The sequence below is a fragment of the Mizuhopecten yessoensis genome, unplaced genomic scaffold (genome assembly GCF_002113885.1).
Source record: "Mizuhopecten yessoensis strain PY_sf001 unplaced genomic scaffold, ASM211388v2 hete_36194530, whole genome shotgun sequence".
Classification (NCBI taxonomy): Eukaryota; Metazoa; Mollusca; class Bivalvia; order Pectinida; family Pectinidae; genus Mizuhopecten; species Mizuhopecten yessoensis.
The window spans coordinates 5,222-18,985 of NW_018485816.1; the positions used below are offsets into that span (position 1 = coordinate 5,222).

A 13,764-nucleotide genomic window follows, 5' to 3' on the forward strand; every position below is an offset into this window, starting at 1 on the left:
AGTAAAACACATATTGTTACTTATGATGGAATCTATGAATCATAAACATTGGCCATTTCAATATAAAATGACGAGTGAATTACTCTTCAGTCATGTTTTTCATGCACATAAACCCTTTTGTTTTCAACAGTTAATTAAATACGATACACCCAGCCAATTTTAAAATAACAACAATGTCCAAATCCACATTTTCAGTAAAACAACAACGATCATAATATCATAATTACAAATATAACGCTACAAAATTAAAATGTGATACGAATTTAGCTATTTAAAACTGTGTGTACTTTTAAACTTTATCTTTTGAAATCTTACAAGTGTTTATGGGTTTTCTTCAATCACCAGAAATAGTGAACATTCCGTATTTATTTAATTTTCGTATCATGAAAGAACGCATAAATTATAAACAAATAATTAAAATGTTACTTCAGTTTTTCAAAATAGGGTAAACACTGTGTTACACTGGAGTTAACAAGCTTGTGCACCATTCGATACTGGTGGAATAATAAACATAATTTAACAGCAACGCTCACTGTTGTGCTGTTTCTCTTTGTATACGTCCATATACATATATAGTAAGACACCTTATAGTACAGACTATAGTATACCTGTAATACAATCCTGTTGTTCTCTAACTGACACCAAATCTCACCTAGCATATACACAACACCTTACCTGTATATAGGAGAATACCAAATGTGTGCTAGGTGTGACGACACCTCCAGTACGAGGGTTCAGACAGGAAAAGTCAGAATGGATACCTACATGTTTATGATCGATAAAGAAACATACATTATTGTTTATACCGTCATGAATAAGAAATTAGTTAAATTACAAATATTTTATTATTCACGATATCGACAGTTACCTACATGCATGAGAATTCTGGTTGTTTTTTCAAACTAAAAATTGGTATTGGAACGCCATCATGTACTAATTATTCAATTTTTTCAAACTGAAAAAGAATTGGTATTAGAAAACTATCATGTACAAATTGATAGGGTCAGAATTTTTCCGAAAAAATCCTTATCAATACAACTAAAATAAAACTCAACAATATTTATATACATATAATAACAAAAAACATTAATCCATAGATAAACTTTAATAACAAATATGTCTATAAGACAGAGTATTACAAATTTTAAACCACCAATACATATGTACTTATTATTTAACAAAGTATCGCTCTTTTTTTACATACATTTACACATATATACTTGAAAAAACCTTTCATTTAAGCACGGAATTAGATTAGTATATAAATCTATATTGAAAGTATACTGCGCGTGCGCTTCTTTAATATTAAGTTTAAGAATATACACCAGCGGAAGGCAACTGAAAAATACACAATATGAACTAACTGATAAAACAATTATTATGATAAAGAGGAATTGTCGATGCAGTTAACACCAGAGCACAAGCTTGTGAACTCCAAGCGGGTGTGCACTGGAGTTCACTTTCCTTGCTAACTCCAGTGCACCAGGTTACCAAGTTAAGTTTGCTTCCAACTGTACGTTGGAAGCACCTTATATTTGATCATAAAACAACAATAGAATACCAAAGTGTCAACAAAAGCATTATTCGAACTCAAATAAATAAAACCTAGAGGGACCGTTGAAAAGTACCAGAACAATAAGACCAAGTGTTCCGGAAGTGTAAGCGTTCGGATGGGTGAGCATGTTAATAAATATTTTTCACGGTTTGTATCTGTAAAACAACTGCGTCATTGTTACATACTCAAAAGTCTTCAATACAGTGTAGGTAAACCCACTTCGATCAGATTCCTTCAATTTAGGAAAAAGTAAACATCTGAATTGATGAAAAAGATAATTCCAATCCTAGAATAAAGTCAACAACTTTTGAAGAAAAATGGGGACAAGAAAAGGGTTATTATGCAGGGGAAAAAAATGACAATGAAGAGAAATCCATTCGTCATTTTATATTGAAAATTGCCAATGCTAATGATTCATAGGTTTCATCATACATACTGATATGTGCTTTACTCAGTCAGAATAACTATATACGTTATATTTATAAGTCACGCATGTGTTAATTTAGAATGAATTTCAATCAGGGGCATCGTAATCCACTCAATGACTAATTCGTTAACTTAAATTAGAAGCATCTAGATCTGTGACATATACTTTGAAATATATTTACTTATTATTGAAATTGGAAATATTACCCGATATACTTAACATTTACATGTATCGATAAAAAGATTTTTGTTACAAATCAGAATTTAGCTTTGCTGTCATTACATGAATTAATGTTTACATGGAAATAAAATCAATTACACGAATTACGTATTTAAAAGCACATATTTAAAATCTAGTAAGTTGATTCATTAAACGAAACAATGTGAACGTTTACTGTATCATATGGCCATGTTGTACATTTGAGGACTTACCAGTGGTACCAAAGATAAAGAATTAAAACAAAAAAAACATAAAAGAGATTTAAATTCTCGCTTTTACACATATCAAGGGGGATAACTCCTCGCTAGTGTACAATTGTGAACAAATGCGTAGTTTGGATTTTAGACATGGAAGTTTATAAAATAATAATAGAAAGCATGGTCGTTTCTTCTATTCCTTAACGAAATGGTTGCATTTTATTGATTCTTAACTACTGTATTTGAATAACACATCAGTGAGGCTCAAACGTTTATATGTCAAAATATTGCAACAGCATTACAAAGACTTCATAAATATTGATTTAACCAATACATTATAAAACATATCGGGTTAGTAAAGCTATGTAAAACTCTCATTATTCATCTAATGTATGTATACGTGTAGTTAATGGGCCTGAGCCTCACACAGTGATCTTGCTAATAACTCATCGTGGAGTCAAAGGTCGAGATACTCTTAGGATTCGTTTTATCCGAGTACTTGATTGACGTTGCTTCTGAGGGAGTCGAAGCAGGAAGGCTAAACGGTCTTTCAAAGATGAATTCAGCGTCTATTTTACCGAGTCCTCCATTTTCCATACCCGAGTCTTTAATATCATATTTAAGATTTGTGATCCTGTATAATTTGGGTACAAACACCACCATTAGAATCACAGTTGCGCACATAATCATTCCAACACATATGGTTGGTTCCACATATTCACGTGGTTCCACGTAGATGACGACAAGCCACGTGATCCATACAAAAATTGTGACCCAGCTTGCAACTAGGATCAAACGAGCCTCACCTAAATTCTTCTTCTCATTTCTGACAGTTAAAGAATACACAGCACAAAGCACTATTATAAACATTACATACGAGAGATATTCAACAAATTTAACCTTGTCAAATATGCATGCATATTGCACGATTGTTTTACTTCTAGTAATGACGAAATCGTCCTCATACACTAGCCACTGTACCCCTATGGCTATCTGTATCCCCGTTATAAAAAGTATGGCTAGGAATTGGTTGATACTGGATAGCTCTCCTCCCAGCCCGACAAGCTTGTACGCTCGGAGTGCCATCAACTTTGCGAGAATCGTTGCAAACAAAAACGCATAGGCCAGACCAGGAATGAACCTCCGACATGCACAAACTCTTTCACTTGGAGTAAAAACGAATGGAATCACGGCCAAGTAGAGGAATATCACCGAGAGCAACATAAGCATACCAAGGACAATGTATCGCCTATATAGAAACCCTATACACACCTTATACATAACGTAAAACATGAACATTAATACGACAAAAGCGCCCCCTAGTGCAATAATCAGAACCATCACGGCCCAGAGCATGTTGTCGAATTCCGCCGAAGAGTCGTAGAACAGTAGGTTTGGATACGGGTCAGCCATGCCCTCTTCGTTTGTGGAGTTTTCCGAACCAAAGTTAACACATACACAGGTCTGGTAGCAGCGTGACTCACGGACTGACGTGTATGCCATCCCGTTACTATCGTAAGCCTTTATGCTAGTGGTATCAATGTCCAATCTACCGGCACGCAACAGACCAACCTGTAACAGAATTCGATCCAATTTGAGTTACAAAGGTAATGGACATAGTTGGCAATTATCTTTTTTATTTAATTTAAACAATACAATCATGAAAACGAGCGTTATACGTTGAACATAAAGTCACTGAAGTTTAATGGGTGGTCGGGCGGCGCAGTGGACAGCGCACTAGTCTTTCACAAAGACGGCCGGGGTTCGATTCCCCGATTTGATGTGAAAAGCGATGCGTCACCTGCCCGATCACATGGGTGTCCTTCGGGTACTCTGATTTAAGACACTTTTTCAATTTTATGTAGTTCAGTTATTTGAAAATATCTAAGGTCAATATAAGTAATATGATACAAACTGAGTACTAGTATACTATAACACTGTATATCAGCCCTGGCAGGTGATAATAAACGGGTGCTACAAATATAAGTGGCTGATTATGAAAAATTTCTTGTTAGACGACCAGTAAGTGTTTCTATGTGTTTTCGATGACTGCTACGGTATGTACTGTCACCTTCATCAGACAAATGAACCTTTGTGTGCATGCGCTTCACTGGCTATTTGACTGATGAAAGTGACAGAGTAGATACGGTACTAGTCATCGAAACGTCACATAAAAACACGTTTTGGTTGTGTAACAAGAAACTTTGTATAATCACCCACTTATATGTGTAGCACCCGTTTATTATCATCTGCCAGGGCTGAACCAACCTGAAGAACATGTTTAGAAATAAGTGGCTGCTATATAAAAATTTACCTTTTTGAATCCGCTAGGTTGGAAGCTACTGATGACGTATGTTCCAGAGGACGTGGCCGCATATGGAACCTGGATGGAGAGGTTACCCTGGTAAACAAAGGAGACATTCTCAGGATTATCTAACAGGTTTCCACTCACGTCTTGCATTGCTGAACACAGACCTTGCCCTGTCGGACATAACCTCATATACCGATGGTTAAGCATGTGCATCAGCACGTCAACCCCTAGCACCACCTTAGAAGCTTCCATCAGCACGTTAGACGAGGATTTGCAATCAGTATTACCCATACTTCTGCATAGCTTTCTTTCTTTGATGAAATCTCTGAACCATGGGTTTCCCATTGTACTATTAACAGTATGGATGGGATTTACGAAGTAGTTGTAAAAATCTTCGTTTATTTTCCAGGCCTTGTCCATAACGATGGTACCAAGAGGAATAGAAATGTCCTTGACATTATCCCAGTCCTGGTCGATGTCCCCAATGATGAAGTTTTTGGAAACACGTCTGGACGCTAGCTCCGCCAATAAAAACCTAGCGTCTATTTCCGTGGCCAGAATGATAACGGTGTTTGCAGGAGTTTCATCGATCATTCTTAACACAGATATAGTAGATGCAATATCACCTGCTTCAATAGAATGGTTGAACGAAACACATATGTTATAAGTCTTGGAAAGTGTCATAAATGTCTTTACTGCAGACATGTACGTCTCTGATCTAGAATTAACGAAAGATACATAGGTCCAATCCATTCTCATCAGAAATTCCAGGACAGCGTAAACTGTTTCTGAGGGATTTAACATGATAACTTGTCTTGATAAAGGGTCGTGAAATACATACTTGTCATTTCCTAAGGACATTGCAAGTTTTCCAATTCGATCAACAAGTGCCCTTGTTGGTATTGTCATGTCAGTATCTCCGTACAGGAGGTAGCTGGAAACTTGGGCAGGACTTGGGGACAACGTTGGATTTTCAGCGCTCGAAAATGTTGTTGAACACGTTTCGAAATTCATCAGTGTTTTGAGAGTTTCATCTGCATCCGAACACGAGTCAATAATCAGCGACCCGACGGTCACGTTCGGAAACAGATAAGGGTAACGGTCCTTGGCAGTTATCACAGCAAACAGGAAGGCGTCTAGAAGTTCTTCAGTTTCCATAGCAATCGTCAGGCCACCACACGTGAAAGGCGCCTTGCCTCTGCTATGGATTGGGAAAACAGACGCGAACACTATGTCACCTGGTATGTACACGTGGTCCCGTGACGTCATACTAGGAGGTGAAGGGCAGACATTACACTCCGGACACCAGTTACTGCAGTGATGAGGAACAACCAAAGGGATACCAGATTGATCATACGTCATCACCGAGTTATCGTCGATCGTCAGAACACTGTCCACAAACTGACCAATCTATAAAAGAATATATGTAATATGCTTAAAATAATAAGCTTCGTGCACATGCAATGGAAGTAGTTTAATATTTTTAGTTGTTTTTGTTTTCGTTTTTATACACGTAAAGGATTGAAAAGACCCAAGCATGTGATTGACCCATTTTAGTAGTAGTCAAAATAATCTAAAATTGAGTTACAATGCAGTGTACAGTTGTTTCGACCTTCTATGTCTAATCGGTGACGTTAGGGGCCACACAAGTTGCGATACACATTGTTCCAAACCAGTTTACTGCGGAAACAGAGGAGAGGTGCGTAAAACGCTTGATTACATGGATTTCAAAAAGTACAGGAGTACTGCATACATTAAATTATTAACTAGGAAAATGAGCATGTTATGAACCTTAATAGCCACAATCAAAGATATCACTGTGGCTATTAAGGTTACGGCAAACACCGGGGACTACAAAATCCACCAACATAGTCTATCAATTAGTACCGTGAAAGAAACATAATTGTATACATATAGTAGCAATTAACACAATCAATATGGAGATGATATTTTGTAATATTTGTATTGACTAAAGATATAGAATTAAGTCTATTAAAGTAATTACGAGAGATCTCATCAACTTTTCTATCAAGAAAGTCAATACTCATTTTAATAAGATCGATGTTTTCCCTGCTGCTTAAGATTTCAGTATCGTTTTGGTGGGGTGTTTATTGTAACTTTAATACACGCTCCAGTTATATCAAGGTCGTACGATAGAAACATCACGTTTGACACCCAACTAACCAGGGCATCTGACTAATACACCAGACCCGACAACTGACCAATGTACCTTCACTCTCTGCGTGTTGGAGGAATCACCAAGTCGGACGTTCATGACGTCGTGCGGCAGCTTCAACACTCCGTCGTCATGGAAACGGAACACATCCGTCCCGTCCGTCACCTCCACAGACCTAATAATAGAATTTATCCGGGACTGGATATTAGGTTGGTTCTTCCATTCCGGACATAAACCGGACTGAAGAGGACAAATTTCCTTGTACAATTTGTCGATAGCTTTCACCAGCAGGTCGACCGTATGGACGAGATGAGTTACCAGCGTGGACTTGTTCAATCCTTCTGTCGTGGCGTTAGTTGTGCACCGTTCCGGGTAGAGGATGTCAGATCCGCTATGGTAATGACAGCGGTGGTAACTTTCATGGAACATCCCAAGCCAGGGGTTCCGAGAGTGTTTCATCGAATCGATGTTTCTCATGTGGGAATGAAAATTCAAATTTGTTTCAAATTTCGGTTTAACTATAACCATACCTGGGAGATCTACGCCCGACTCTTCCGGTATACTCCAGGGCGCTAATAGCACATTCAAACTATATGCATTCTTTGCCACTTCTATTATTCTTGCAGAGTCTACAGGTAACGTCAGGAGAAGAACTGCGTCTGACTTTCTCGACAGTCCAAACACTTCAGCAGTCACATTAAGCATGTCAGGTTTCGTAGAATCAAACACGACCATTTGTGACACACAAACACCTTTCTCTCTGAACATTTGGAGTTCCCTCTGTACTGCCTCATCCTTGTTTACTTGTTTAGATATAACCACACTGATGTATGTCCAGTTCATATCTGTTAATAAGGAAAGTATCTCGGGAAGAACATCGCTGAACATGAAGTCGTTCAAACCGACACCCTGATTTGAAAGACGCACTACAGGTTTCTCTGAAATCAGTTCAGATCTCGATTGAAACGGGTCGTTGTTAAATTCCACGAATGACAAAACATCATTCAGGTCTACATGATTTTCCTCCTGATATACGGCTGGGCACCCCATTTTCTGTTCAATAATATTATCTATGTTTCCACTGTTTCCACACGAGTCTATAACGAACGCGCCCAATGTGACATACGGTAAAAGACCCGCCGAGAGATGACGAGATTTTAGTGTGTCAACAGCGTACAGGAAAGCCTCTGTAAGCTGTGTGGCCTCCCATGACATTGCGCCACAACCGTCGCCATTTACAGAGGATGTGTGAAGCGGAAAGAAACCGCCAACATACAGATCACCCGTTAGGAAAGCCACTGTTTCTGTATCCCGAACGGAATATGCGCAAGCGTCACAAGGAATACATTCGTCGTTTGCACAATTGGATCGGTTAATTTTAGTCTGGAAATCATGCCAAATTGTCGAAGTAGACCAAGCCAAGTCATTTTTTAATATTCTGCCAATCTGAAAAAAGAACGAATAATGACGTAAGCTGAATTGAAGATTAATATTTTTTAGCCAAATGCCAATCAAAAATTCGGATACAACTGAACTAATATAAATGGATAATTGATTGAATCCAGAAACATTAACTATATATGTAAAACTGCAAAATTGTATAAAACCTCTGAGCCGTTTTAGACATACATGTATATAACACGTAGCAAAAAGAGCGGTTTGCGACTGCAAATACCTCCGTAACGTTGTCTCCCTGGGCAGACATGATGAGGACGTCTACTGGTTCGTCCACTAGCCAGCCCTCCGTCAGTTCATTCAAATTAAATGGAAATCCACTGTCCGGTTGGTTGATACTGAGTGCAACATATGGCACATATTTATTGCATTTCTCGAAATTGAAGTCCGTGCAGTTGAACGCCTCCGCGCGGAGAATAAGCCTCTCAAGGTTAAAGAATGATGTAAACACCGCCATCATGTCACGACCATTCATCCGCGGAGAAAGATAGTCCATCACTTCCTTAGAACAGATAGTCTGGCCTGTGGAGACATTTCGGGCACAAAACGGCAACGACTGAAGATATTTCCTAGAAATTGGATCCGTCATTGTTTCTATATTATTTAACATATTCGCCAAATAAAACAACATGTTCCCCTTTGCGGGAAGGCTCTCTCTTAAGAACACAACATTATTCAAATTGGTCGCCGAAACGTTTAGAATGTTAAAATCTCCAACAACGATAAATCTATAATCTTCTTTATACTTAATGTCTATTAATAGGTCACTTAGGTCTTGCTGTCCTGCAACAAATACTATCGCGACCTTTGACCCCAGGGAGTCGATGGAGGAGGTGTTGAAGAAGATGTCAGAGTCTGTTACACAGAACTGTTGGTCAAGTGCCATTCTCTTGAACAGGCGCTGTTCCGCACGCGCACTGGGCGTGTTTACCGCCAAGGTGGAGATTCGTGTCAAGCCCGCACTGCTCAGCAATACTGTCACTGCCTGTCAGTAAATGTAAGTATGCTTTATTCATGATAATTTAGATTGGTTGTTACGTCCTCGGAGCATTTAATGACGTTTAACAACTAAACCAATAAACTAAGTACTACCATAAGTGATGATCTTGATTACTACGATATGAAAATATAACTTCTTGAACTATGAAAAGATACAATGTCCCGGGAAATGTTATTGGGTTAAGTCTAAATTATAAAATTTTCAATGCAATTGCACATACATGTATAGCTTTTTTAAAATTTTGAATAATTACTAACGATTTTAAGAATTGTATAACTTGATGTATCGATGACATTGTGGACCAAAGTATTTGGATGTGATGCCGAGAATCGTAGTGTCTCGAAATGGATCATTGTATCTTATCGATTATGAATGATTACTTGTGTTTTCCATGGTGAGAACGTGGCGATGTCAAGGACTGTGTCCCGTCCCTTCGATATGTGTTCATCAACAGATATCTTAGCATGTAGTATTCCAAACGGCTTCACCAAGTCGGAGATAGTGTTCCGAACGTCGTACGATGTATAACTGATTATGCCTGGAGTTAGAAACAGATACTAGACAGTAATACCTTTATACTTACGGTAAGAAAAAATGACATGAAATGGAATATCAACGGTTTATTAATAGTAAACTTAAAGCGTTAATATAAGTGTCCGGATTAACGATAAGTCAAATTCAAAGAAGTTTCCAGCTTTATTCCTCGATTAGATTATCTCCCCTCGTTTGAGTCTTGAGATCAGACATCTAAGACATAAAAGTTATGAAAAACTAGTTATCTATCATCATTAGTCGCATTAGATGGTTCAAACTGACCACGGTCGATGGTTGATAGTTTAAGTTACGCTCTTTGATATGTTCATGCTATCAATATTAAGTACTATGTAGTAATGGGATACGTACCTGCTAGGTTGGTGTTATTACCACAGTCGTCTGGATTAAGATACCGACTGACTACCTGGATAGCGCGGGACTTGGAACCACACATGTCGTACACCAGTAGGCCTGAAATACAATACAGTACTACCGTCATCGCCATGTAAAATGTACACGTGCATGAATATATTGCATAATTTAAACATGAAGAAATTAAATACTAGGAACTACGAGTATTAATCTAGTAGAGGGGACGCAATTTCAATATTTTCTAATGTAGTCAATATTTTTTCAATATCACAATTTGTCAGTCATTTCGAGCAATCACTTAAACGAAAGGACAGCCCAAATTGAACATTCCTCTCCGTGAAGGAATCTTGAGGTCGACACACACCACCTCATCTTTTTTCCGGTCCAAGTACGTGTATTACATGTATCTACAATAGGCAGGGTCATATACCGTGGGGAATATTTTATGTTATTTTTGCTTGAACATATTTCCTCTCCTTATTCCTGGCATTACAGAAAGAAATTATACTTGTCGCATTGAACCGAAATTTTAATAGTTGTACTGCTTTGAATTGTAAAACGAAAGTTGACAGGCGAGTGAGCTTAAGGCCATAGGACATAGTCAGATACCACCGGGCCTTTATTTTCTTTTACTGCAAGAAACGTCCTAAGGTTCCGGACAGATTACGATAAATCCACAAACAATATATTTCTCTGTTTATGATCATCTGTTGAAAAACAAGGGACCTGAGAGGTAAAAGGACAGAAGATGTACGAAGTATTCTTATATATTTAAAACTGTTTGAGATAGACATCCGACAAAAATAACTCACCACAAGTATTGTGCATATACGTATATGTATGTCGCGTGCCAATAATTAACGGGGATGGTCCTCATTTGAGTTAGTTTGAATGATAAATAATTTACGCATAGTAATTAATGGATTTAATATATTTTTCATGTTTTCACATATTTTGTCGTTTTCACATAATGGCACGCTACATACGTACGCCAAGTGGCATTTTTACAAAGTGTTGATCTAAACACTGAAAGCGTTTTAAAACAACTGCACATCAACGGATGTATCAAAAATAGTGAAGCACATGTCTTTAATCTCAGGTCCCTGTGTTGAATGTCAAACTTTACATCTAAGTATCATCTTACCGACTTTGTTTGTAGGTTTACTTTGAAGGACTCCGTCAATCCAGCGGAGTGACCACAGCATCTCGAGTGCCCGGGGGTTTAGTTCGGTACAGTTACCCCCCGGGTCCATATCACTGTGCATGTCGTACATAACCAGCAGGTACGGGTCCCCCTCCATCACTAGCACGGGTTCGATCGAAGTCGCCACATTACCATAACAACTACACATCAGAATTCCAAAGCACAGCAACCGCATCCAAAGTCCCGAAAAACCCATCCTGTCACGGACAAAACAAAAACACGACGGTATTATAATTAGTCTGTGACACACAAATGGATGAATACATTCGCATATCAAATATCGATATTAATAAAATTCAATACATTTTCATGGTTATCGATATACATTATGAATAGATATACTTTTTATGAAGTAGCCATGGCCAACGGTAGTAAACCATTTGATAGGACACCATTTGATACACGCAAATCTATATATACATGTATATTCCATCGATCCCTTTTTGTCATTTCACACACAAGACACACATGGACTGCCTACTAATCGAAACTACTTCTATAGTTGGCATGAAAGTCCAGTAACAATCAAGAGAACTCTTTCCCAAGTCCATTACCTGGTATTGTGTTTAATAATGTTGCTGGTCGATAAAACGGTCGACTGTGCACGCGCCTTGCCCACTGACGATAATCAATGTAAGTATAGTAGTAGAGGTATTTCCGGTTATCCGTGTCCAATGCTAATTAGCCCTATCCGACTCTGTACGTGGTCTGTGCGGCCGGTAATGATATAGCTACCACCTTGACCATTCCGCACAATGAATACACATATATGACTCTAGGTGTTTCAATTCAAATATACTTGTTTAAGTATCTATAGCCGATATAGAGTCGTGTTTATGTGCACTAGAGCAATGTATAGCACACAGAACTCCACGTGTTGAACAAGACAGCGTGACACTATTCAGGAACACTGCCAAAACAGTCCGAAACGTTCTCCTTTTCACATTTACCTATCCATCCGACCCCGAGAGTAGAATGTTCGTTACAGTTTTCGGACTCAATTAATGTTTCTAATTCGCTTCATGTAAATGTTTGTTCGAAGACACAACAATCTCGGCGATCATTTCGTTTTGTTGACACACAAAAAACTGGTTCATCATCCATTGAAAGCAAACCGATCATGACACCGCCTACTCCTGCTTAACGCTTGTCCCTTTGATGGTGTTCGATATATCTACACTCATATAAAACAGGTGAGAATGTTCCGTAAACAGGTCATCCTCGACACCACTCTGGACGGTAAATAGCACTGCAAATATGGTCAGTGTATCGACAGCCGTATCGTCCGAAAAGTAAGTAAAAACAACGACGGGACATAAAACCTTCAATCTTAATTGAGGAGCACATCTCGACGGTTACAGATTGCCGTGTCGATCATCACGAGACGTTATTGGTGTAAAGTCATTTGCTTGTCATCCGTCCACGGACAAGAGTGCTCGTTAACTCGGAACGCCATAAGGAAATAGGCGACACACCCGGCACGAGCTCTTTGTATATTTGACTCACCTTCTTAATCACATGCACCAAAAGTTATGACAACCGATATGCGTCAAAAGTGCAAGGCATTTCAATGGTTTACTAATAAGTTCGGCACTTTTTCTGTATCACAACATGACACAAATTATTTTTGTTCTGGTCTACATGTAGGCATTCCTCACTCCCAAATATACATGTAACATATGTATTTCTCATAAACATTGCTGACTTGAAATGATCGGGATACCAACTTTCCATTCCATACAGTACGTTTGTGGGAGTCTATGTCTGTATACACACACACCCCAGTGGCTTGTACCTACCTGTTGCGTTTACCTCCACGGCATGCTTACACACGTGCACGCTACACGCGGGACGTACTACATTGTGTATTCAGCTGAGAAGAATACGTTGTACAAACGTATTTGATGTATTATGTCCTAACACATTAGCTGATAAGTCTAACACACAGCATAACGTACCACCACCAACACAATACAAGGTAACACAATGTCAGAATACTGTGCCAAATTGCTCCGTCATCAGGTACAATGCTGATGTAATAATCGACAAAAAAAATGTTGTAATGGAAATTCTGAAGCGTGCAGTGACTTACGCTGCAGTGATTTCATAGCCGACATGTTTTGCCATTCAATTCGGCCATGTCCTACGTTCTATTCATGTGCCAACATTTTGATAGATCACCTACATGAATTTCGTTTCGTTTGTAGAATACATTACGTAGTGTAGCAAGTCGCACGTGCATTTATTGTGTGTTAGCTTTCGACGAGATAATATACAGTAGTGCGGATGTGTTCTCAGCATTCAGAATCATCCT

General features: G+C 38.5%; 1 protein-coding gene across 2 annotated transcripts; it reads right to left on the minus strand.

Annotated features, from left to right (window-relative positions):
• Positions 1–1,102: 1,102 nt before the first annotated feature.
• LOC110444959 lies at positions 1,103–13,410 on the minus strand. 2 transcript variants are annotated; one of them, XM_021489318.1, is made up of 8 exons: positions 13,250–13,410; positions 11,391–11,647; positions 10,244–10,345; positions 9,721–9,878; positions 8,561–9,325; positions 6,940–8,331; positions 4,713–6,119; positions 1,103–3,970 (listed from the first exon to the last, which is right to left on the minus strand). In XM_021489318.1, exons 2-8 carry the CDS (start codon positions 11,644–11,646, stop codon positions 2,837–2,839), a joined length of 5,214 nt encoding a protein of 1,737 aa, XP_021344993.1. In that variant the 5' UTR covers position 11,647; positions 13,250–13,410; the 3' UTR covers positions 1,103–2,836. The 2 variants fall into 2 exon arrangements, with proteins under 2 accessions (XP_021344993.1, XP_021344995.1); XM_021489320.1 differs by lacking the exon at positions 13,250–13,410 and adding an exon at positions 12,005–12,600.
• Between the last annotated feature and the right edge of the window lie 354 nt (positions 13,411–13,764).

What these genes read in the sequence shown, in the direction of transcription:
- LOC110444959 (XM_021489318.1), bottom strand. Translation starts at nt 11,646, where the DNA reads ATGGGTTTTTCGGGACTTTGGATGCGGTTGCTGTGCTTTGGAATTCTG. An exon ending in TAATAACACCAACCTAGCAG is followed by an intron (nt 9,879 to 10,243) that starts GTACGTATCCCA and finishes TTCTAACTCCAG; the next exon opens with GCATAATCAGTTATACATCG. An exon ending in AGGGAGACAACGTTACGGAG is followed by an intron (nt 8,332 to 8,560) that starts GTATTTGCAGTC and finishes TTCTTTTTTCAG; the next exon opens with ATTGGCAGAATATTAAAAAA.